Source organism: Nycticebus coucang, chromosome 2, assembly GCF_027406575.1.
Source record: "Nycticebus coucang isolate mNycCou1 chromosome 2, mNycCou1.pri, whole genome shotgun sequence".
In the NCBI taxonomy this organism is placed as follows: Eukaryota; Metazoa; Chordata; class Mammalia; order Primates; family Lorisidae; genus Nycticebus; species Nycticebus coucang.
In genome coordinates this window covers 42,872,755-42,898,260 of record NC_069781.1, presented here as the reverse complement: position 1 = coordinate 42,898,260, position 25,506 = coordinate 42,872,755, and the positions used below count along the sequence as shown (strand labels likewise).

General features: G+C 36.2%; 1 protein-coding gene across 1 annotated transcript in view; it reads left to right on the top strand.

The window, feature by feature from the left end:
- The window catches only part of RECK (reversion inducing cysteine rich protein with kazal motifs), an 82,841-nt gene that overhangs the window by 18,205 nt on the left and 39,130 nt on the right, over nucleotides 1-25,506 (top strand). Inside the window, exons 3-8 of the mRNA XM_053568752.1 lie at nucleotides 4,553-4,627; nucleotides 5,534-5,570; nucleotides 8,673-8,758; nucleotides 10,417-10,464; nucleotides 22,641-22,674; nucleotides 24,736-24,933. Of these exons, the coding sequence (XP_053424727.1) occupies nucleotides 4,553-4,627; nucleotides 5,534-5,570; nucleotides 8,673-8,758; nucleotides 10,417-10,464; nucleotides 22,641-22,674; nucleotides 24,736-24,933 (478 nt within the window). The remainder of the gene's footprint in view (nucleotides 1-4,552; nucleotides 4,628-5,533; nucleotides 5,571-8,672; nucleotides 8,759-10,416; nucleotides 10,465-22,640; nucleotides 22,675-24,735; nucleotides 24,934-25,506) is intronic.

Below are 25,506 nucleotides of genomic sequence, written 5' to 3'. Positions count from 1 at the left end.
TTTTTTGCTCTTGCTTTTCCATTGATTGAATGAGCAAATGATTCTTAAGAGGTGTATTATAATAAGAACCTACAGCAGACAAGGTCAAATGTTTTTCTACAAATTTGGAATGTTAAAGATTCTATAACTTAGTAAATTAATTGAATACTAAGTCACTGTAATAAAGAACATTCTTATCCACCCAAGTTCTTAACAAATTTAGAAATAAGGCAGATAGGTCTTTTATTACTTTTCTTACTAGTTACAGGGATGTCGATTGTAGTTTTTATCTCCAGATACACACTAAATAACAGAATTAGACTTACTCCTAGAGGAGGAAAAATAAGGGTGTTGTGTTACATATGTTCACTTTTTCCTACCAAAGTTAACAGTCCGCTAATTCAGCCATCCCAATCACAGGAGGAGTGAATAAGGGATGTGGAGGTTCAGGGCTGTTAAAATTAGTAAAGCTAAAAAAAACATGAGTGAGAAATCATTATTTCTTTAAGCAGTAGGGAGTGAAAACGATGTTATCTTGATGACTTTTAGTTTTTAAGTTGGGGTGAATAGAACTATTCTTGATAACTGTGGGGGAAAGATTTGGTTTGGGGGAAGGTGAACTATTGAATTGTCATTGAAAACCACTGTGTGAAGACAGATCTGGAATTGAAACTTTTGGAAGTAGACCTTTTTATTTTATTTTTTTGAGACAGAGTTTCACTTTGTTGCCATTGGTAGAATGCTGTGGCATCGTAGCTCACAACAAACTCAAACTTTTAGCCTCAAGTAATCCTCTTGCCTCAGCCTCCCAAGTAACTGGGACTACAGGTACCTACACAACGTGGAAGTAGACTTTATGTAAGAAGTCAGGGCTGGTGGTTCATAATAGTCAACAAAATAAATTTCCAATGAGACTTTCAAGAGTGTCCTATGCCAAAGAAAAGTTAGGGGGTTTGAGATCCAAGAAAAGGCCCTTAGTTTTTTTTAAAAGCCTTTTAGTGGAGATATAGTGGCGCAGGGAGTTTTGTTTGATTTGTTTATGCTGAATCCCCAGGTGCCTAGAACAGTTCACTCAAAACTCTCAGTAAACTTTCAAAACTCTCAGTAAATATTTGTAGATGTACTGAAGTGGTGGGGCTATAAGTCATACTGCAGGGATTTAAATTTAAAAAAATTTAAGTTTATTGTATAATTTTTTAGACTTATAGAAATATATTCAGTTCATATATATATGTAATATGTATATATTATCTTCTCAACTATATTATGAATTCTTTGACTATAAAGTTTGCGTCTTAGTTATCTCTTACTCTTGCCTTTGCTTATGGAAGCTGATTAGTGAGTGTGAGTTGATTGGTGAAGGAATGAATGCATTGAAAGGAAAAAGATTAGTCAGTAAGTCAGTGCAGGAAATGAAGATTTGTTTCAAGATGAAAGGACTTTGCTCATTTAAAGACAAAAGAAAAAATGAGTTATATCAGAGGGAGGAGATAAATATGGGTTGATATTGTGATAAATCTTCTCACAATTCAGGATTGTAAGCTCTGCGATCCTATTATCTCTGCCCTAAGTGGAATACAAGTTTGGTTATTAAATGTTTTGCTCTGAAGTGATTTGTACAGTCTTAGTATATATTCCCATATATTTTGAATAAGCATCCTTCTTTCTTTATAAGTATGATTACCAGTTAGTGACAAAAGTGATTGCTTATATTCAGGTCTGCCTTATTATCTGAAAGTGTGTATGGTATATGCTTGTTCTTTAAGCTAAATGTATTCCTAATAAGTATATGTTTATCAGTTTAATACATTCTACTTTATAGAATCATAATTTTAGAGATAGAAGGGACTTGATAGATTATCTAACTTCTTCATTTTGCTTAATTGATACCCAGAAAACTAGAACCTAGGAGCTAAATTTTATTTCATTTTTTTCCCCTATGTCCCAGGCCCTATACTATACCCTTTAACATGCGTTATTTCATTTAATTCATATGCAAAGCCCTTAAAAGAGTTAATGCCATTATCTATATTTTACGGCAGTCCCTGGGTTACAAGCAAGATCATTTCTGTAGGTTCGTTCTTAAGCTGAATTTGTGTGTAAGCTGGAATGGATACCTTTCCCTATTACTTGTAATAGCCTCTTTTTGTAAGTGCAGGTCGTATGTCATTCAGATGTCTGTAACTCAGGGACTGCCTATATAGGTAAAGAAATTGAGATATAGAAAAGCTACGTAACTTACCACGACCCCTAACCAGTGACTTGAGGAGCAAGAACTTAGACTCCATTTGTCTGATTGTAAAGTCCATAAGCCACTAGGGTATAACCACCTCCAATAAGGCCAGAGTTACTCAAGGTGTGTTATTTCCAACTCTTGGTTCCATATTCCTACCATTGTTCAAACTGTTTCAAATGCTTGTAGGTTTTTTTGCTTTGTTTTATTATTTGTTTGTTTTTGAGGGGAAGTAGAGTTGAGGGAAGAGGGAATGAGTGAGAATATAGCCTCTCTGTACTTATTCCCGTTCCACTACCAATATCATATGCTTACTCCTTGCTTTCTCTCACTTTTATTCTTTCTTATCTTTCATTATTGTGCTTTTTTTAACCATTTATTTTTTTCTTCCTTCTTTCTTTTAGCTTTTTATAATGGAAAATTTCAAATACATACAAAGGTAAAGATAAGAGTGTAATAAACCCCCATATTTGGCTTCAACATTAAGTCATGACCAGTTATGTATCATATGTACCTGCCTATACTCCTGGCCCTCTTATGTTGTAGCAAATTTATATTGAATCAAATCTCAATTGTCATACTAATTAATCCATAAATTTGCAGTTTGGATCTATAAATTATAAGAACTCATTTAAAAGAAAAATAACCACAATACCATTATCACGTCCTTGAAAATATAATGCTCAAATATCTAATCATTATTCAAATTTCTTAATTATTCCATAAGGGTTTCTTTTAGTTCGAATCAAGGTCCAAGTGAGGTATATACATTGCAGTTAATTCCAACAATGGAATATAGTCAATTTTTTCTCTTCATATTCTTGTTCCTTGAATTTTTCTAGGTAACATATATGAGTTACATGCAAAAAATTCAAAAATTTCAACCCTTACATAAATGGGTTAATCTGTAGGTTACTCCTTACAATTTATTTGATGAACAAATTTGGTCATCTATTCTATAAAGTTTCCCATAGTCTAAGCTTTACTGTTCACATCCCCCTGTTGTCATTTAACATGTTCCTATTTCCTCTATAATTCTTTGTAATTGGTAGTTAGATTTAGAGCAGAGCTATTGAATAGTACTTTCTACAATGGTGAAATATTCTATTCCTGTATGGTAGGTGCTAGCCACATGTGCCAAATGAACACTTGAAATGTAATTAAAGAGACTGAAGAATTTGAATTTTTTTTTTTTTTTTGGTTTTTGGCCAGGGCTGGGTTTGAACCCACCACCTCCAGCATATGGGACCAGCGCCCTACTCCTTGAGCCACAGGCGCCGCCCTGAAGAATTTGAATTTTTAATTTTATTTAATTTTAATTTATCTAAGTTTAAATTTAAATAGCCATGTGTGGCTAGCAGCTACCTTATGAGACAGATCCAGAGGTCTGGTCAGATTCACATACAGTTTGGTTTCGGTTTTACATTTTTATTTGTTGGTTTGTTGTCTTCCCCACAAATGGCATACATTGTGTCTGATTATTTCTTTTTTGTGATGTTAGCCGCCATTGTTGATAATTGCCTAAATGTATTAATTCCAAATGATGATGTTCTAGCTCTTTTCACTTCTTAATTATAGTTGGCAGTTTTAGAGGAAAATGGCTGCTAAGTAAGCCAACTGGGTTAATCCTTTTTCATTGTTCATAGCATTCATGGATTTTATGGCCTTAACTATTTTCAGGTAATCATGAAGATCTATTTGATACATATGATGATTTATAATTTACTGATACACCAAATTGTAATTGCACTAATAAAGTTCTATATAAAAGTCTAGTCTGGCCATAAAGTGAAACTCTGTCTCTACAAAAAAAAAAAAAGAAGTCTGGTCTGGTGGATGAACTTTGTCATCTCCTCAGCATCAGTTTTAAAAAATGGCGTTGTCTCTATTTTATGGCATTTATGGAAAATTTATGTGTCATGATGCTGTTCATAATTTGATGTTTACCAACATCATGGTTGTAACATAGTATATTTTTCATCAATTGACTAAAATCAATTTATAGAACAGCTTAGAGTAAGTTTATCTTTTTTTCTTCCTTTTCTGTTTTTTTCTCTCTCTACACTCCTATCCCCATTCTCCAACCCCAAACAGTTTGTTATCCTGGTTTTCTCCGCTTTTAGTTAATAGGAAAGGGTCTAGATTGCTATATTTGGACTTTCTTGATTATTTGCCAAACTAACCAACCTTTTAATAAATGTTATCTCAGCTAAATTTAGATCTTCCAATGGTTTTTCATTTATAAAAGGAAGTTGGAAAGTATTCTAGACTATTGGCAAATCTTGAGGATAATAAAATTGACCTCTTCTTATTTCTTATAGAAAACTTTTTTTTTAATAGATTTTCTCCTCAAAAAGTGAATCCCGATTAAAACATCTGTTGCAGCGAGCCCCAGATTATTGCCCAGAAACAATGGTAAGTCCTGCTTAACCGTGGAAGCCTTTGTTTAAATGAAACCATCTGATGGGTTACTTTTAGATTTGGCAAATCTTTAAATGTAATTGGGATTTGTGGTCAAAGTAAAATGTTAGGTTTAACTAGGTACTTTAAAAAGATTTTCATACAAATTACTAGATAGAACATTGTGTTTTATCGTTTATTATCTACTCTATGATATAGGTATAAAAGTCTCAAATATAAATGTGTTCCAGTCTTTAAATTTCATTATAAGATTTTATCTGTAATTTGGGATTTTATTTATTATTGTATTTTGACTAATTTTATGAAAACAATTATAACTAAATCTTACTTGATTTTGAAAAGTTGAATTTGGGATAAGGAAAAGTATGTGACTTATCATTTCTGTCTTTTCATTTTCTGGCATACTATAGATAAATTGCTTGCCTGTCTGAATCAGGTAACTTAAAATGTCTCTAATGCTTGGGCTATCCTCAGTGTTTGGGATGCTCATGGGTCAGGCCTAGAAAGCCTGAGCTTGGGTGTCAGAGCCTCTTTAGATATGGTGACTTGTATTATGTGGAGGGGAAAAAAGTTAACAATCAAATAGTAATGACTGACACATTTTCCTTTAGTCCAAAAATACTTTTGTCCATATGCTTGGAAACAGCAATCCCAATAAGCATCTTGAGTAACCATACTCATCCTTAGTGCTGCTCTTAGATGGGAAAATGGGAAAAGAGCAAGCAATACTTTTGTATCTCGGCTTTCTTTCCCCCTGAATAGCTCGTTGATACACATATTGTCCTAGAATATTGACTGCATAGACACAGCCATAATCAAATTAGCCATTATTTCTGTAGAAATTAATTTTCATATTTAAGAACTAATTGTATAAAAGCCTTTTACTGATTACAATTCTAGGTTGAAATTTGGAGTTGTATGAATTCATCTTTGCCAGGTAAGTAATAGGAAGTTAACATTTAGTTTTAAAAATTTATTTTGTGAACATAAAATCTGTGTCATGTAGTCCTATAACCTAAATTGTACTCTGGAGTTTCTCTCTTCTCTATACCTTCAGCACCCAGATTTTCAAATTTATAATTTATTCTCACTCAGTCCTTAACTGTGTACTCTTGTCTCCACTTCTACCATTCTACTGAAACTAGTCTTTGAAAGATTATCAGGGTCTCTTGGGTTCTCAGATCTTACAGCTTTTTGCAGTACTACTTTCCTGCCACAGGTGATATTATTGAGGACTACCTCCTCGTGGCTCCACCTTAGCCTCAGAAGCTTATTCTTTCTTACCTTTCTCCTCTCACTTGCCTTAGGGACGGTAGCATTCCAGTGTGTGGTTATCTGCCTTTCACTATTCATACTCAACTGATAATCTCGTTCCTTCCATAAACTGTTCACTATTCAACTCAGAGAGGGTAACTACCAAATCTGAATCATCGTTTGTGACTTCTAGATATCTCTACAGCCATCTTTACCTGGGTCTCTGCATCCAGGTGGCATCTGAAGTACAAATTCAAAATCACCCTCCTCACTATACCACTTGTGAATGACCCTAGACTAGAATCCTCAAGTTATCTCTGATTCCTTTTTTTTCTAATTTCATTAACTTTCCCCTTGCAGAATCTTACATCTTTCCTCCTAGTTCAAGATTTTATTATTACACTCTTGGGATAGAATATTGCAGTAACATTATAACTTAATGATGTTTCAATATTATATCTGTCCTCCCCACCCTCTTTAAAAAGAATCCTTCTGGGATATCCACTTTCATTTGAAATAAAGCCCGTACTCTGTAGCCTGACATTTATGGTATTCTAGGATTGCAGTTCATTTCTAGCCATGGTTACAGTAATTTTTTGAAAAAAATGAATATAACTTATATACAGTATCTCTGAATTCTAATTGCTGTTATACTGTTTAAAAATTGCATTTCAAACCAATTGGGCTGTTCCAGGTGGGCTTCCTGGAATTGCCCGCCTCCTTGTCTGTTATAGTTATCCTTCTACCTGGTGTCCTGGAATTTTATATATACACATATACCTGCGTGTGTGTGTGTGTGTGTGTGTACATTGTTTCTACTAAACTGTAACCTTCATAGTGGGATAAATCATATACTTTGTCTATTTCATAATTTCATAGCCCACATAGACCCACTCAAAGAGTGTCTTATACATAGTACCTCAATAAATTTAAATGCTCATTGGCCAGGCATGGTGGCTCACACCTGTAATCCTAGCACTTTGGGAAGCCAAGGTGGGTGGATTCCTTGAGCTCAGGAGTTCGACACTAACTTGAGCAAGAGTAAGACCTGTCTTTACTAAAAATAGAAAAATTATCTGGGTGTCATCAAAACTTAGAGATAAATATAGAATAAGATAATTAGAAATGTATAGAGATTAAATTTATAATATGCAATATTTTTAGTCAGTTTTTGCAATTGAAGGAGTTTATACTTAATCAACTCTGCAAGCCATATATATACATATATATGTGTGTGTGTATATATATATATATATTTTTCCCCCCCCCCCGGGTTCATAACTTACAACAACCTCAAACTCTTGGGCACAAGCAATCCTCTTGTCTCAGCCTCTTGATAACTGAGTCTATAGGTTCCTGCCACAAGACCCAGCTAGACTTTCTATTTTTGTAAGACGGAGGTCTTACTCTTGCTGAAGCTTGTCTCAAACTCCTGAGCTCAAAGGATCCACCTGCCTTGGCCTCCCAGAGCACTAGGATTACAGGCATGAGCCACTGTGCCCAGCCTGTATTTTATATTTTGAAAGCTTTGTCTATCTATGAACAGTTCTTTTTTATTTTTTAGCAGAATGTTTCTATTTGTATTAAGTCCTAATTTCATTTAGAAAACTGTTACCTATTGTCTTGAATTCCTGTCATGTTTTTCAAATGAAAATCACAATCTAATTTAATGGACATGTGGATTCTCATATTTATGCATTGCATACATGTAACATAAAGCAATTTGTAAAGGAGAGAAGAAGGAATTAGCAGCATCCCTACAAGCTGTCTTTTCTCTTTTTTTTTTTTTTGAGACAGTGTCTCACTATGTCACCCACAGTAAAGTGCTGTGGAGCCACAGCTCACAGCAACCTCAAACTCTTGGGCTTAAGCTATTCTCTTGCCTCAGCCTCCCAAATAGCTAGGACTACAGGCACCTGCCACAATGCCCGGCTATTTTTTGTTGCAGTTGTCATTGTTGTTTAGCTGGTCCTGGCCAGGTTCGAACCTGCCAGCCTCAGTATATGTGGCTGGCGCCATAACCACTGTGGTATGGGTGCCGAGCCAGTCTTTTCTCTTTTCATAAATATTTCTTTAATCTTCTAAGTTTGTTTTAAGAGTCATTCATTGACATTCATAATTACAAAAGTCATCTAAGAAACAAATTAGGGCACTTTAAAATTTTACCATCTTTTAGCTTCATGGTAATTTGTTTGGAGAAATCACTGCATGGTTATTTTACCACATAATTAAATGTGCCCATCAAAGCCAGGCCAGGTTCATAGAAATTACTCCTTCCTTTACTATCAGTTTTTAGGCAGGATGGTAGGTTTTATTCTATTGTATATATTTAATATTTTGAATATAATAATATTTGTACCCTTTTTTGTTATCTATTTATCTGTTTGTTAAATAGATTTGCTTGTTTAAGTTAAGTTAGGATCTTTTCTTCAGATTTATAGTCTAAAAGTAGGAAAGGCATCTCTCTTGCTTTCCTTACCCTATATATCCCATGATAGAGATGCCGTCTACCCAAGAATAAGAATGAAGAAAGTTTAGGGTAGGAGGGAAAAGAGAAAAAACAAACAACCCAATAATTATTCTGTGAGGGACTCTATCAGAAGACTGTGACAACATTGGGCATAAGGGTGAACAGAAGGTCTTAGTAATTTTGAGTCCCTGCCATCTGAGCTAGTTTTCTTATGGACACTTGCTTTGACTTTTAGTAGTATCCATGTACAATTTGGTATGCTGTTTGTTTTTGTTGCTACTTATGACTAAAGCATTTGAACATTTTGTTTTTAAGGTGTGTTAAAGAAGTCTGATGGCTGGGTCGGCTTAGGCTGCTGTGAACTGGCTATTGCCTTGGAGTGTCGACAGGCATGCAAGCAGGTAACCGGGTAGTCAGGCCCTTAAGCGTCATGGAGTGCGGTTTGGGTTATAGCTGTGCATGTGAATTGGGCCTTGCTCACCTCAAGGCCTTGAAGCAGTGACCCGCAAAAACTACCAATTTACTATTTCTTGCATAAGGCATTCCCTTTTCAACTTTCTGCATTTTCAGTTGTGGCTGCTGCATATTGCCTCAGCCTTCTCTTATTCCTTCTCATCTTTTCTTCTTTCTGTCACACAAAGAAAGAATTGAGGCCTTTTGTACTTTGCTTGTGGTGATATAAATTTTCCCTTCTCTCTTTCATCATGGCTTCCTGATCATATTCTCACATCTCTTCTCTTCTTGGTCCTAAGGTGAGTGTGACTCCTGTAGTTAGTATGATTTCTTTGATCTATCTCTACTCTGATTATCTTAAGCCCCTGAGTTGTTCGTCACTGTGTGTGTTTTAATAGTGGTTCCTTAGAGTGGGAAAACTCCCCTTCTGGCTCCTCCCCTTGAAGTGGTGGGAGTAGACATAACTAGGAAACTAGAAGTGGTTGTTTAGATGGACTTGAAACCACAGCTGGAAAGCCTTCTCTTATTGCCTCCTTCTAAAGACTTGTCTCTGGACAGGAGCATATGAGACATAGTACGTGTATCACCTTCACTTTCACACAGACCACTGTACTATAGCCCAAGCAATGCTCTTTGGCAGCACATGGCCTAGCTCTCTGCTACTCTCCGCTAGGCATTGAGATGAGACTGAGTTGTGGGAGATTTGAACTATAATGGATCTGGTGTGTCATAAAGCAGCTGCCAGCCCATTCTGCTTCTTGCTCTCACTGTCCTCAGCAGCTGGCCTGTTATAAATTGCATGGAGCTAGGTGATAGAATGGGAGGAATAGAACAAGAAACCAGAATCTGTGACTCTGGAACTACATCTCTAATGGAGACTAATGTCATGTGGAAGAGTAACCATCCCTCAACAGATTTATTTTGGCTCTTTTATATAGAAAGTGCATACTTAAACATGTAAATAATATGCTATTTCTCTAAGCATCAGCTTCCTCATATTCTCTGGCAGAGTTAATAGCTTCTTCATAAACTTGTCGAGAGACTTACATAAAAATAACTTGTTAATTGCCTGGCATAGTACCGTTTCCATCTTTAGTTGCTTCTTCCATTATATATGGCACTTTTCTGAGGAAATTAGCTCAATAAATTCAGTATGAAACCTTAGAATATGAAGGGTTAAAGAAAAAACAAAACATAAGTGCCCTGGCAGAGCTTCACAAGAAAATTTGCTGTGGCAGAGCTTCACAAGGAAATTTGCTACAGAGTGGAATTCAGCCTTTAAAAAGTCCTCTGATTTACATTTCCTTCAGAGTCATCTAGTTTCTGAAATAACAGAAGGACCATGTTATTATGTGAGATTAAAGCTCTAAAAGCTAGAGTGAAGCCTTAGAATATTGAATAGGCCTTAGGGGTAATGTTTGTTAAAGAAATGGCATGAAATTTGTTTGTTGTATTTTAGGGACTTTTAAATATTTGAACAGAAGATTTTCCTTGATAAAGTAAAGAATACTATACTAGCAATCAACATATACTAATTTGTGTTCTTTTTTGTCCTGTGCTAAATAGTATGTATAATAAATTAATGAAGAAATTTGTTGCCTTTTAGGCATCTTCAAAGAATGATATTTCCAAAGTTTGCAGAAAAGAATATGAGGTATGCATTTTATTTAACAAATTTGGATACACGATTTAGCTGTTATCAGAGCTTTGAAAAAATGACTTACATTTTTATAATGAATTCATTTTTACACAAACTACGTTTTACCTTACAGAAAATTTAGCCTTGACAAAAATGTCATTTGCCTTATTTAGAAATGTTATAAATTTAATTAATTTTGTTGAAATTAAGTATTAATTTTAAAGAAATGTCTAACTTTCACATACAAAGGATTTAACCTATGTTTTTATAACAAAGCAAATGGTTGTACCAAAAGTTGTGAAATAATTTATTCTTGGGTTCTATATCTTCTTTTGCCCACTTTCATATATATCTCCTGACCCATCCCAGGTATCCATTTTTATAAACTACCTCTAATTATGAAGAAAAGAAAGAAATAGAATCTCATTGCTAATGTGAATAGCTTCACACTTTCCTAGCATCTTGCATTTGGGTGAAAAAAATACTAAGTTACAAAGGCTGTATTAAATCTGGAGGACACTTGTCTCCCAGGGGTGGGATTTCAAACAGTGTAGTGTCTACATGGGGCAGATATTAAGGCAAAGGTAGAGGACATCTTTTCTTTTACACTGTGTAAATATGTACAAAAAAATAGTCCCTGATGTGAAAACACCTCTCACTGGGGCTATTTTGTTCATTTTCTAGAACTCCATTGTTAAATATGACAATTGTTTTTCATAGTGTAAAGCCATGTAATTAAGAACACTTAAGTGCATATGCCTCATTCATCATTTTTATATATAAACATTGGGATTCCTATTGCTGTTTTCTTGGAAAAGAAAGAATAACTCTCTCTTAACTGCTTCTAGATTATAGTTCTCGTTTTTTTCTTTTCTCAAAGCCTATAATTGTACCTTTTGATTAACATTTTTATACTGGAAAGTCTTATTTATCTTTTGTCCCTTTGTACTGTTTTCTAAGTTATATCCATTCCTCTGAAGGCAGAGTTCCAAATTAACAGCAGCTCTCCTCTGTTCTTATTGAAAAGACTTTTGCTACAAAGAAGTTAAAGATTTCTTTATCTTTTCTTTATCTCTTTACCTTTGAAATGACCAGTTTGAATTTCTCTTAAACAAAGAGGCTAACTGTGATAACTCCTTCTTTTCTCCCACATGATGTCTGACACTGTCCATCTGCTGTAGCCTGTCCTCCATTATTTTAGTGTGCTTCCTTCTCTTGTCTGGATTTCTGCATTGCCCTAGGAAGTCTGCCAGTATGTGTTGATGAAGGACGGGACAGGAAAGGTAAGAGAGACAAACACTGTCCTATGGTAGAAATACTAAGAATAGTTTACTTTTCCCAGTCTGTCCTCACTTGTTTGCCTAGAATTAAGCAACCATTTTCCAAAATTCTATATGCCAATAGAATTCTTTTTTTTTTTTTTTTTTTTTAGAGACAGAGTCTCACTTTGTCACCCTCAGTAGAGTGCTGTGGCATCACGGCTCACAGCAACCTCCAGCTCTTGGGCTTAGCCGATTCTCTTGCCTCAGCCTCCCGAGTAGCTGGGATGACAGGCACCTGCCACAATGCCCAGCTATTTTTTGTTGCAGTTTGGCCGGGCCAAGCTTAAACCCACCACCCTTGGTATATGGCGCTGGCGCCCTACTCACTGAGCCACAGACACTGCCTGAGGATTCTTTTATTTTTATATTAAAAGCCAGCCCCATAAATTAGCCAAGATAATTTGAGACTCAGTTTGATTTCTTATGTTACTTAGAAATAAAGAGAGGTAAGAGTTCTTTAATGCAAACAAAAAGTTCTGCATTATAACCCCAAATGACAGTCACTGTCATGTTTATTGAAGTCTAACCTAGAGATAAAAGCTATTTAGTGAAGTGGGTAAATTTGGTGTAATGCAGCTTATTTTAGCTGGATTGGTTGTTCATCAACATCAGAATAATTTGTAAAACTAAGCTTTTAGTATCTTTTCCTTAACACCGGAGTGCAGTGGTCCCTGGGGTGAACTTCTAGATGTGTAAGCCATTTTCATTAGGTTTACAATTGCAGGGGGCAGTATTTACCCTGAAGAATGGTTTTGTAGTTTGATTAGAGTTTTAGAGAGTGAGTAATTATATCTCGAAGAGCTAATGTTTATCTTTATTGGTAAACTGCTACAGAATTCTTTTGAGAGGATTTGCTAAGAAACTTACTTTAATGAATAAAGTTTAAAAATTATAATGCCGTTTAAGATTCTGTTTTCTTCCAGCCAACCTAAGATAAACCAGTTAAATGTAAAGCATTGTTACATCTGATTATTTATAGAGTCTGGTTTATTTTTTATGTAAACCAACAAGGATTTATGGAATATGGAGAGGAGTTTTATATATTAGAAAAAGCACAAACTTTGGAATCAGACTTAGGTTAGAATTCTTGTTAAGCCACCGATAGCTTAAGTCTAGACACTAAAGAGTTCTAGCAAATTGAGTCAAGCTAATTATATATACTGCATATACAAGGCCTCAGGGAAATTAGAAAGCAGATGAGCATGTTAGGAGTTATCAGGGAAAACTTTGCCAGTGAAAGAGGCCTGAAAGAATTGGTATAATTCAGGTAATAAGACTATGGATCAAGAATATATGGCTTATGTAAGGGAAGAAGAGAAACAGACCTATTTTGGCTGAAAATCTGTCCTTGGATAGGCAAAATGGGACCAAACCCTGGAAAGATAACATTTGGAAGCTCAACCCATTATTAATTAAAGGATGGTGATGAAGATTGCTATAAGAGGAGACCAATGTAGCAAATAAGAAAGCCAATATTTTAGCAAGTGTGAACTCTTAATTCTGTGCAGGCTAAGTTTTAGATCCCCCCAGCCCCTCTAACTTAGCTAAAAAGAGAAAGCCCAGAATTAGGATGATAGTAATAGAATCAAGTATTTAAGAATAAATCAGAGATTTGAAAGCAGAATTCATCAACAGGGTTTGTTATGATGGATTGAATGTAGGACATAATGTTCAGAGAGTTAAAACACTGATCAAATTGTTGTTTCCTGGCATATATTTACTATTTTCCTATGCTTGAAGGTACTATTTAGAATTTCTCTTTCTGGCAATAGAGCAGACTTAATATCTGGACCAGTCCTCCAACTGAAAATAATTTAAAATGTAGATAATTTGCTAGAAGGAAAATATGGAATGCTTAAGCCAAAAATTAAGTGAACAAAGGAATGCAAGAAAGTAAGAACATTAGCTTCAAGGACATTTGCCAAATCAATTTTCATAACTTTGTGGCTGCCTGGGGCTCAGAAGTCAGAAGACAAATCCTTGGTTCTAAATGACGGTGGAAAATCTAACTGATGTCTCCTTCCCATTCCACCAATAAACTTGGGATTCCAATGGGACTATACTTTCAGTGTTAGGGCAACCAACAAATAAGTTCATTTCCCTTTTCAGGGAACTGCAAGGAAAATTGCATCTCTCAAACCTTAATGTTGTTTCCATTGAGAATTCATAGCTATAAGAAGGCCTTCACTTGAGATTGTAGCCTAAATTTATAACAAGTGAACGTTTATAAAACCTTAAACTGAGAACTGATTCGAAGTAGTTTTGAAATGGTAGTAATCCTCTGGCACCTGAGAAAACGTTATACAGATGTTCCTTAGATCTCTGTTCTGGTCTTCTTGGGATTTCCACAAATAAAGTTCAAAGAATAATAAGCAGATCACAGAAAAGAAATCACAAAACTCACCAGAAAACAAGATTAATCAAATAAGAGCCAGTGGGAAAAATGATGAACAGAATCAGACCTGAAGATACTTCAGATATAGAAATTATCAGGGGTGGTGCCTGTGGCTCAGAGAGTAGGGTGCTGGCCCCATATACTGAGGGTGGTGAGTTCAAACCCAGCCCTGGCCAAACTGCAACAACAACAACAACAAAAATACAAAAATAAATAAACTTAATTAAAAAAAACTTTAAAAAAAAAAAGAAATTATCAGAGACAGGCTATAAAATGTTTAATATGTGTAAGAAATAAAGTCTTAAAAATATGAAGAGCATGGCTTGGCACCTGAAGCTCAGTGGCTAGGGCGCCAGCCACATACCCCAGAGCTGGTGGGTTCGAATCCAGCCTAGGCCTGCCAAATAACAATGACAACTATAACCAAAAAAAATAGCTGGGCATTGTGGTGGGGGCCTGTAGTCCCAGCTACTAGGGAAGCTGAGAGGTTGCTGTGAGCTGTGACTCCATGGGACTCTCTACCTAGGGCAACATAGTAAGACTCTGTCTCAAAAAAAAAAAAAAAAAAAAATGAAGAGCAAACATTTGGAAAAGAACTAAAGAGAATTTCCAGAGGGAAAAGTGTAATAGTTGAAATAAAAACACAATTGATAGATATTAAGGCAGATTAGGAAGAGTAAAGAAAGTTAGTGAATTAGAAGATAGAACTAAAATTATGTGGAAAGCAGCATAGAGAGACATAAGACTGAAAGATAGTTTAAGAGACATAAAGGATAGAGTGAGAAGGTCTGTAGGAGCACTATGTAATAGTATGGGCAGAGGCAATGTTTAAAGAAGCCCTACAAATTCTCAGCAGGATTAAAAGAAAAGAAAAATCCATATATTACAGACACACATCATAGATATGCTTTTTGCATAGTCTTTGTCCACAAGTTGGTTGCCTATGAACATTTTCTTCTAGCCAAAGATCTTAAAAACAGGGGAGGAAAGGGCATTGCCTTCAAAGGAGACTAACAGCTGATTTCCCAGTAGCAACAGTGGAAGCCAGAAGACAATAGAATGCTTTCTCAACAGTTCTGAAAGAAAATAACTATCAATTTAGAATACCAACTATCTAGCAAAAATGTTTTTCAAGAAAGAAGGCAAAGTTAAGATAACTTCAGACAGACAGCTAAAACAGAATTGCCATTACTGGACACTTCCTAGAAGTCATCTAATGGAAGTTCTGAAAGATAACTTCAGACAGAAATTATTTGGGATGCAAAAAGGAATGCAAAAATAGAAAGTTAAAACACATAGATTATATAAAACAATAACAATGTATTCTTAAATTTTTAAAAGAATTAAAATACAGCAACAATAGCACATACATTGTAAAGGAGGTTTGAAGACATTGAAGCTTATTAAGTGTTTGGTCCTTTGAATGTAAAGACATATCTCAGAGGTAGTTAGGAATTCAGGACTAAAGATCAGAAGAGATTATAACCACAGAAAACCCTCAAATAGTCTTTGAAACGCCAAGGAATGAAAGAGTGAATGAAAGCTCCAGGGAAGAGAAAGTGTTTAAAAAAAAAGAAGAAGAAGAAGAAGGAGAAGAAAGAGAGAGAGAAAGAAAGAGAAGGAGAAAAAAAGAAAGACGAAAGGAAGGAAGGGAGGGAGGAAGGAAGGAAGGAAAGGAAAAGAAGGAAAGAAAGAGAAAAAAGAAAGTAGAGAGGTAGCATTTGAAAATTGCTTCTTTTGAGAATTGGAAAAGAAGGAGCCAGATACTGATCTGACATTTCTTTTTTGTTGTTGTTCTGTCATTTGCTGTTTAATTTTGTAAAAAATTTTTATTAAATCATAGCTGTGTACAATAATGTCTTAATGGAGTACAGTGTGCTGGTTTTATACAATTTGAAATACTTAAAACCAACTGGTTAACATAGCCTTCACTGTACTTTCTTAATTATTGTGTTGAGATGTTTATACTCTACACTTAGTAGATTTGACATGTACCCTTGTAAAATGCACCATAGGTGTGGTCTGATCAATTACCCTTCCTTTACCCATCTTCCCCCCTCCTCTTTCCCCTTCATCCTGGGCTATAGTTGGGTTATAGCTTTCATATGGAAGTGTGGGTGTTTATAAATTGGTTTCATATTAGGGCTGAGTACATTGGATACTTTTTCTTCCATTCTTGGAATACTTTACTAAGAAGAATATATTCCAGCTCCATCCATGTAAACATAAAAGAGGTAAAGTCTCCATCTTTTTTAAGACTGCATAATATTCCGTGGGTGTACCACTATTAATCCATTCGTGGGTCGATGAGCACTTGGGTTTCTTCCATGACTTAGAATGACTACAGATCTCTCTGCTGAAACTTTTCAAGCCAGAAGAGGATGGTCGTCAACCTTCAATCTCCTAAAACAAAACAACTTTCAGCCCAGGATCCTGTACCCAGCTAAACTGAGTTTCATGTATGATGGAGAAGTCAAATACTTTAATGACATACACACGTTGAAGAAATTTGCCATAACTAAAACCCACTCTTCAGGATATTCTCAGACCTATCCTCCACAATGACCAGCACAATGCTCTACCAACAAAGTAAACTCACTCAGAAATTTTTGATCAAAACCCAACTTCCACAGGGGTGAAAGGACTCAAAATGTCCACTGGTCTTTCGAAAAACTTGACATCTAAAATGCTACCAGGCTTATCAGTGATTTGACATTTCTGATCAGTGTTCAGAATAGAATGAGAAGTTCCAAAAAAATAGTACTTCTGTTGCTAACAATGTCCACATAAAGACTTACTAATTTACGTATTATGAAGAAGATTTTTGCAACAGACAGGAAATTTTGATTGATTGACTGATGATTGATTTCCCTTCCAGCTCTGCAGTTCTCTTGTTCTGACCAGTACCTGAAAAAGAATATATCCTGCAGTACTTAAGAAAACCTCTTTGAAAATCAAACCTGTTTGATTGGGGGGTCACCAAGCCCTGGTCTGTAGAAGCTACCAAAATCAATCATCAGCTTGATAACTCTTTAATGGACCTATTCAGGTGTCATGGGCATGTTCAGTTCTAGATTCTCCAAACAGTTTCAGAGGCTTAGTCCCAGCTTACCTACAAGTATTGGTTAGGCCACATGGGGATCGTGGATGTATGATGCAAGGAACAAGGGATGATATTCAAAATATTAACAGCTGGAATGCCAACAACCAGAGCAGATGCTGGCTGTGAACCCTAGGTATAATCATACTTGTGCACATTGGCTGATTAACTGAAGTAAGAATGAGTTCGTGTTGAGCTTGAGGTGTGAGATATATAGTGTGTAGATTTGTACAGAGTTGGCTGTGAACATTTTCTTCTGGCCACCAAAATCATGATTTTTTGGCTATTGATAGTTACTATTTTCCTTGAATGTCATAATCAGCATTATTAAGATGATGTGAGATTGGTGAATTTCCAGAGACATCACAGTGACTATAAAGTGATTAATTTTAGTTGGGGATTCATAAATCCATTTCATACCCTTATTGTCAAATCTTACCTCTCATTCTCTTAACATAATAACCATAATACCTTTCTGTTTGCCATGTGAGCCACTGAAATACAATGCTACAAATTTACCATCACGCTTTTACATTTTTTACTTCTTTCTTTCATAGATTATTCTTCTGTGGTTTCCTTCATATTTTCATACATATCATTTTCATGTCTTTCTTTTTTTTTCCCTAGCTTTCTTCAGTCCAATTAATATTATTCATTAAGGAAGGTGAGAAACTATGAAAGTCAGTAGAAGGTATTTTTGTGAGGAGTAACTTTTTTTTAATCTTAAAGCAGTTAAGTTTTACAATAAACAGTTGCTGTATTAGCAAACTGTTTATTTAAACTAAAATATTGTTCTGCCATGGGGCTGTGGTTCTGAGAGAATGCTAAGATAAAATTAAGACTGAGGATATTTAAAAATCTTTTAGAACCGCAAAACAAAGACAATTGGCCTTGTGAGTTCCACACCTGATCCTATCAAGCACCACCTGTCAGTCATAGCTAAGTGCACAGAATGGTACAGGTATGTGTACAATTTTATTTTTTGGATATTCACATGGTTCAAAATTCAGAATGGTGTATAATAAAGTCTCTTTCCCATCTCTTGTATTATAGTCACCCAGTTCTCAAAGTTACAAGAAGTATTTTCTGCTTATAAAAGTATAACTAGTTCTCATGCACCCCCCTCTTTACCACAGATGATAGCTTACCATTCATTTTGTTCTGCCCCTGATTGCCAGTGTTTTATATATGTTTATTCATCTAATAGACTATAGAGTGTATCTTCAGGAAATACCACAATAAATGTTCTGCTTAAAGATTTTCGTCTATCAGTATTTTATTTTGTTCCTTTTTCTCTCAAATTAACCTTTATTCTAGATTTACTACTAGAAGCATAAAGAAAAAGGGATGAAAGAATAGTCCAATTTAGAGATAAGAGGGCCAGAGATGTCAGGACCAACAGGATTCTCTGAACAGCTAGAGACCTCCTCAGCATCATTGTGACTGGATCTATGCTGCAATGGTTCTAAGAATAGAGACCATCTGGGAGGGCAGATGACAGCCTAGGCTGTGTCGGACAGTTCCGTTGTTCCTCACCCGGTTATGTTTTGGGCATTAACAAAAAGAATCATTGGTACTTTGCCCCAGTAAAGACCTTGAGACCTAAATGTAAAGTGTCTTTAAGTAATGGTGAGTAAATTCCCAAGAATTCTCAGAATATAGTAAATAGAAGACAGTGAATGGGAGGCTTTGTAAATGGTAAAATGTTGTAGAGGTATACTGTATCAGAGTAAATTTGAGCCGTTACCTGCAGCTGATGAGCTCCAAAAAGAGCGAAACCTACTAGGTCCTGCAGTACTGGCTTAAGAGAATATAAAACCTTAACTACGTTCCACTTGTATGTTGTTTGATTTTGTCGTATTTGTATCATAGTTTGGGAGGAGGGGAGTAACTCCTATTTAGTCTCCTTCTGCTAGTATATTTCCTTTCTAATTCATTCTCAGAAGTCACCTGAATGAGATCATCCCAAAAGGAAAATCTGATCAAGTCAGATTAGATTGTGACCCGTTCTAATCTTAAATGGCCATGATTTTCCCCACAGGCAATCTTAACTACTCTCATAGCTTTAGTAGTCCCTATATGATGATAACTTCAGAATCTTATTTGTTAACCTATTTTCTGAGCTCCTGAACCATTACTGGGTATGTGTATTTTTTTTTTGAGACAAGTTCTCTGTTGCCCAAGCTAAAATCCTGTGGCATCATCACAGCTCACAGCAACCTCAAACTCCTAGGCTCAAGCATCTACCAACTAGGGAGTACTTATTATTAAATACTCAGGAATTTTACAAGCCAGTTTGTAACTTAACCAGCCACAGGTGGGGTTATTTACACTGTGGACATCAGTAAATACTACAAATCGGGACTCAGGAAAGCTTTCCCAGCATATCACTATTCCCATCCAACTGGCAATCTTTGCCTCAAATTCTGGCTGGTCCATACCTCTTTGAAACTATTCCTCCCATCTTTCTTTCCTCCACACACATAAAATTGATTGCTACTTTGAAATCCTTTGTGTACTTTATTATAGCATTTGTTAACCTATAGTGTAACTATATTTACATGTCTTTTTTTGTTTTTTGGGGGGGGAGTTGTTTTCTTTTTTTTTTTTTTTTTTTTGGAGACCGTCTCACTCTCTTGCCCTGGTTTGAGTGCTACAGCGTCATCATAGCTCACAACAACCTCTTAGGCTCAAGCGATCCTCTTGCCTCACCACCCCAAGAAGCTGGGACTACAGGTGTCTACCCCCACGCCCGGCTAATTTTTATGTTTTTGGTAGAGATAGGAGTCTAGCTCTTGCTCAGGCTGGTCTCGAATTCCTGATTCTAGCAATCCATCTGCCTGGGCCTCCCAGAGTAGGATTATAAGGCATGAGCTAATGCCCACCCTACACATCTCTTTTTTAATGATAACCTCTGAGTTGCTGAGGCAGAGTCTATACAATTGTCTTGGTATCTGTCATTCATTCTCTCAAATTCGGTGAACTGATAACACACTGAACCAATATACTTAATGTGTATCAGGCACTGTTCTCACGGTACAAAGATGAAAAAATTTAGTCACTGTCTACAAGAAGCTCATAGTCTAGTCCTAGGGAAGAGAGACATTCAAATAATCCATTACAATACAATGAGACAAATACGTTGCTAGAAGTCGGTACAAGAGACATTGAAACCTGAAGGAAAAACACCCTGTCCAGGGCACTGGGGAAGTCTTCACAGAGCAGGTAAGACTTAAAGGATGAACAGAAAGTTATTGCCTTTAACTAGGTGCTATAGTCAGTACTTTTATAGATAGAAATTTTTTTATAGAATTTTTCCCATTTACAAGGTTCTTTTTTTCAGAGTAAATACCAGTTTTATGTAGAAATCCTATGTAAATATCTAGAAATTAAGCACTCTTTGGATGAGTAGAGAAAGTGCTGAGTACTGTATCTTGTTATCAAAATAATGTATAGTAAATCTTTCCCAAATCCATAGCCTAGAACAGTAATAATTTATTATTTTTCACAAATGTAAGAGCCAGCTAGGTAGTTCTGATCTGGCCAGGCTCAGCTGATTTCACATGGGCTCACTGATCTGCAGTCAGCTGGCAGGTCAGCCTGGGGCTGGCTGACTTAGGATGACTTTGGCTGAGTCAGCTCAGCTCTTCTCCATGTGTCTTTCCCATCCCGGTGTCAGACTAACTCAGATATGCTGCCATGGTGGCGGCAGGGGTCCAGGAGAGAAAGTGGAAACATCGAAGTGTATGTTCAGGCAGCTACCTGATTCAAGCTGGCTAATGTCCTCTATCCAAAGCCAGTCACATGGCTAAGTCCAGAGTTAGTGTGCAAGAAATAGACACAAGGAAATGTGAAAAAATGGGGCCATTGCCACAGTTGGCTCACTGCACACATATATTCTATGCTGGGCTCTCTGCTAGACAACCACCAAGCCATCAAATACATTTATTCAGGTGTAAGGTAAGAAAAGCTAAAACAGTGAAATTGCATTCTTCCAGTCAAAGGGGACTGGAAAGTTGGTGTCTGACTATTTTAATATTGATTTGGATCATTTTGTGTGTTCCAAGACCGGTGAACCCAAATAGAGGGCTGTCTATAACGGGTAGCTGAAAAATCAAACTAAAACAAGAAAACATGGGTGGAGAGAAACACAATGAACATTAAGAATATTCACTTTTTGCTACTTTTACATTGTTTAAGGAGATCTCTAGCAGAAAGAATTCATACTGGGTGAATTCATTAGCCCTCATCTCCGAGGTCTGGAGTTTTTCTTTTGTTGTTTTGTTTTGTTTTACTTTAAATGGACTAATCAAGTGGCATTAATTCCTACAATGGAATATTAGGAACTACAGTTTTATACAACTACATGGATGGATCTTTGAAGCTAGGTTTTAAAGGTCAGTACAGCTGGGCATTTAACAAATCTCTATCGTCTAGCTGGCTTATGATTTAGCTACAATTGAAAGCCAAAATCATCTCACTTCAACATTAAGGGTGTACTTGATTTCCTTTCACATTTTATTTATACCCATGTTATTTCTTTTAAGAATTCATTTTCATCCAATTGTGATCGCTATTAATCCTTCCTGACAAACCCTGACTATCCAAACGGGCTTTCAGTATCTGGAGTTTTTCATTTTTGTCTTGTTTTTTCTTATTCTCCTTACAATGACTTTAATACAGGGTAGTGTTTTTGGAATGGCTAAGAGCTAGAGAAACACTAATTGTAGTCTCAGACTCTGCTTTTCACTTGCACTGTGACCCGAGACATCTCTCTTTCCCCTCTTGAGGAAATGTTTTTTATCTGTAATACAGTAGGGAGACTCCCAAATTCCCGTACCAGGATGGCTACAAAAGAACTGGCTTTTGATGCCTTGTTTAAAATTTAGATTTCTGCCCCCCAACCACAGATTTGATTCTGTAGTGTAGGTTAAGGCCTGGAAAGCCAGTGCATGGCCATGTTTGTGAACAATTAGACATGATCTCTGAAGTGTTTTCAACTCTACAATGCCAGAGCTATGTTAAATATATTTTTTCCTAAATATCCTTTATTAGATTGTTTTATATCCTGCAAGAATAATTGAAAGTAATACATTATAGCACCACAGCCCCCCAAACACACACATTGATACAGCTTTGCATAAACTTGGTTTGCTCTCACATGGTCAGTGTATGGTCACTGTATGGCTCATCTTGATCCCCAGTATGTGTTGAAAATGATTTCCCCTTTTACTAAGATGTCATTTCTTCTACATTTTCAGTCTTGGACTTAGAGAAGAATTAGTTTGATATCCTGATTTCCATGTAACCATAAAGCATAATAAAATTAGAAACTCTGGTTGTTAATTTCTATTTGTTTTTCTTTAATTTACAGAATGCTCTTTTCAGTTGCATTAGCAGAAATGAAAGTAAGTATATTGTCAATGATTACATAAGCAGTCCAAATAGCAAAACACAGTTGACAGATCATGATTCACTGTTAGAAATATTGCCAAGACCCTGGCACAATAACTCAGGCTGTTAATAAGCCATCTGAAAGAATGTACACAGGAGGATCCTGACAGAATCTTTCATCTGGGGTGTTCCAGTCATTCATGTATTGTAACAATTCCCATGTCCTAACTGTAGGTTTACAGAGCAGATACTAGAACTAGAAATGCTAGAGGAGGACCATGACCCATTAAGTGGGACCACATCATGTTATATTATGTAACACCGAAGGCTGCTTCCCAGTTCTCTCAGCAGACCTTGATTCCTTGCTTAGTGCAGTGCAGACACACATCTGTGGAGGATACAACCTGTATGCAAAGAACTCTGGGACATGATAGGGTATGAGGTAATGTCACCAATAAAGTACTACAGGCAGTCAGGGGAAAGAGAGATCCCATTCTGCAGGGGCACTTGGAGATGACTTCATGGAGTTGGTTGCTGAGCTGTGCCTTGAAGGATGGGCAAGATGTAAACAGTGGAGATTAGAAGAAGGGCCATTCCAGGTGAAGGGAATAGTGAGGGCAATTAGAGATGGGAAAACACATCTAAGAAACAGAGTTGTTTAGGTTGGTGGGGGGATATATTGAAGGATAATAAAAAAAATTAGGTATCTACACTTAAACTTCTACCCTTTCTAACTGGGGCTCAGTTCAAGGATTTCCAGATAGTCTCTGGCATGTCCTCCCACACTGGCGAGGAAGCCAGCCTAACAAGGCAATCAGAAGATAGGCATCTTGGCCTATTCCAACTTGTCTATTCTTACATATCCTCACTGTTCCCCACCACTCACCCCCAATTAATCCTTATTAAAGTTCACAGTGATAAACATAGCCATAAATAATTGTTCTTTGTGATAAAAAGGAAATTTTCAGCAGTAGACGTAGTAAACTTGATAGTAATTGCACGTCAAAAACAGGTGGCACAATAGGGTGGAACAGTTTCCTGGCCCAGGAAACAGAGGCTTATTCTACATCAGTTAGTTCATTCCTAATTCAGTAAATTTGTATATGACTTTATCATTGTCAGTGTTTCTGAAAGTCACCTGAAATCCCCACTCATTAGTCCATGGAATTCACCGGAAACCTGATTCAAGGTCTTCTGTGTTCATCTCCAATAATTACCTGCTTTTCTCCTAACCTCTTCCTGCCATACCTCTTGCCTTGCTCCCTTCAGCCTCCCGAAGACCCCCTTAAACTCTCAAGATGATCTCTTCTTCTTCTTCATTATAAATCTGCACCCCCAGCCACTCATCTAGCTTTCCCATGATAACCTTAAATGGCGTTGATTTTATTAAAACACGAAATCCAGAGTCATATTCACTTCAAATGAGTTTACTTTCCAGTATTAAAGTACACTAATTGTTAGGCGGAGGCTATCTCAATTTAGGCATATTCTTAAAGATAGATGTTCAAACTTTTGTTTTAAGATATACCAGTATATAATTACAAATTTACTAAATGATCCTGCTTTCTCTTAGTTTTTGCTGATTCTGTTTGATGTGAGGCATTTGGGGTTTGGTTTTAGGTTTTGCTTTGCTTTGTTTATAAATATCTACAAGGCTAACACAGAAGAAGGCTGTTTCAGTGGTTCTCAGCATGGGCACTCTTGGTATTTTGGGGGATAGTTTGACTATCCCATGCATTGCAAGACATTTAGCAGACCTGACCCCCACGCACTAAATGCCAATAGTAGTCCCCACGTCACCATGATACTTCGACGTGCCGGACTCTTACTCCTGCCAAGAACCAATGGACTATATAGACTATTAGTTATAGTTGAATAATGACTTTCTTACACTAATAAGCATTTGAATGTCCCCATGTCTATGCCTACAGAAGTGCTTATTTTAAGGGCTTGTCTTAGTATGGCATGATTTTGTTTCTTGAATTTAGAAAGACATATTGTTGCATTCATTATGATAATGATTTATTGTTAACAAGAAGTTGTTTTCATTTCAATGTCCTCTTTTTCCCCCACAGTGGGCTCCGTTTGCTGCAGTTATGCAGGTCATCATACAAACTGTAGAGAATACTGTCAAGCTATTTTTCGAACAGACTCTTCTCCTGGCCCATCTCAGATCAAAGCAGTGGAAAATTATTGTGCCTCTATTAGTCCACAGTTAATACACTGTGTGAACAACTATACACAATCTTATCCAATGAGGAACCCAACAGATAGTAAGTAAAATGGAAATAGTCCTCTCATTTTAGACTTTGGCTAAAAAGGTTGTATCTATGTTCTGGTAAATATCTACAGTTGGAGTCATTTGGGGAATACCAGAATTCCTTTGGTATTTAGATTTGGCAAATTGAACATATCTATCACAGCTAAAAGGTGCCAAGAAAGATGGAAATGTAGAAGGTCTGAGGAAACAGGAATTCTCAGTTCTAAGAGTGGGTGAGTTCACTGATATGATATTTGGGGGAGAAAGTTGGGTAAAGACCATTAGAATTTCAAATTATCATATCTTTTGATTTAGCCATTTCATTTCTCAGAATTTATCTAGCAAGAAAACTTATACAAATTTGCAAAGTTATATTGTTTATACATGAATAAAGGGTTTTCACAACAACACTGGTATAGTAGAGAAAAATTAGAAATAACCCAAATATTTATCAATAGGGTATTGATTAAAATTGGTTAAATAAATTATAATATGTCTACATTATAATAACAATTTACAACCAACAGAAAAGTGTATGTTCACATTGAAAGAAATTTAAGATATAATAAGCAAAAACAAGTTACAG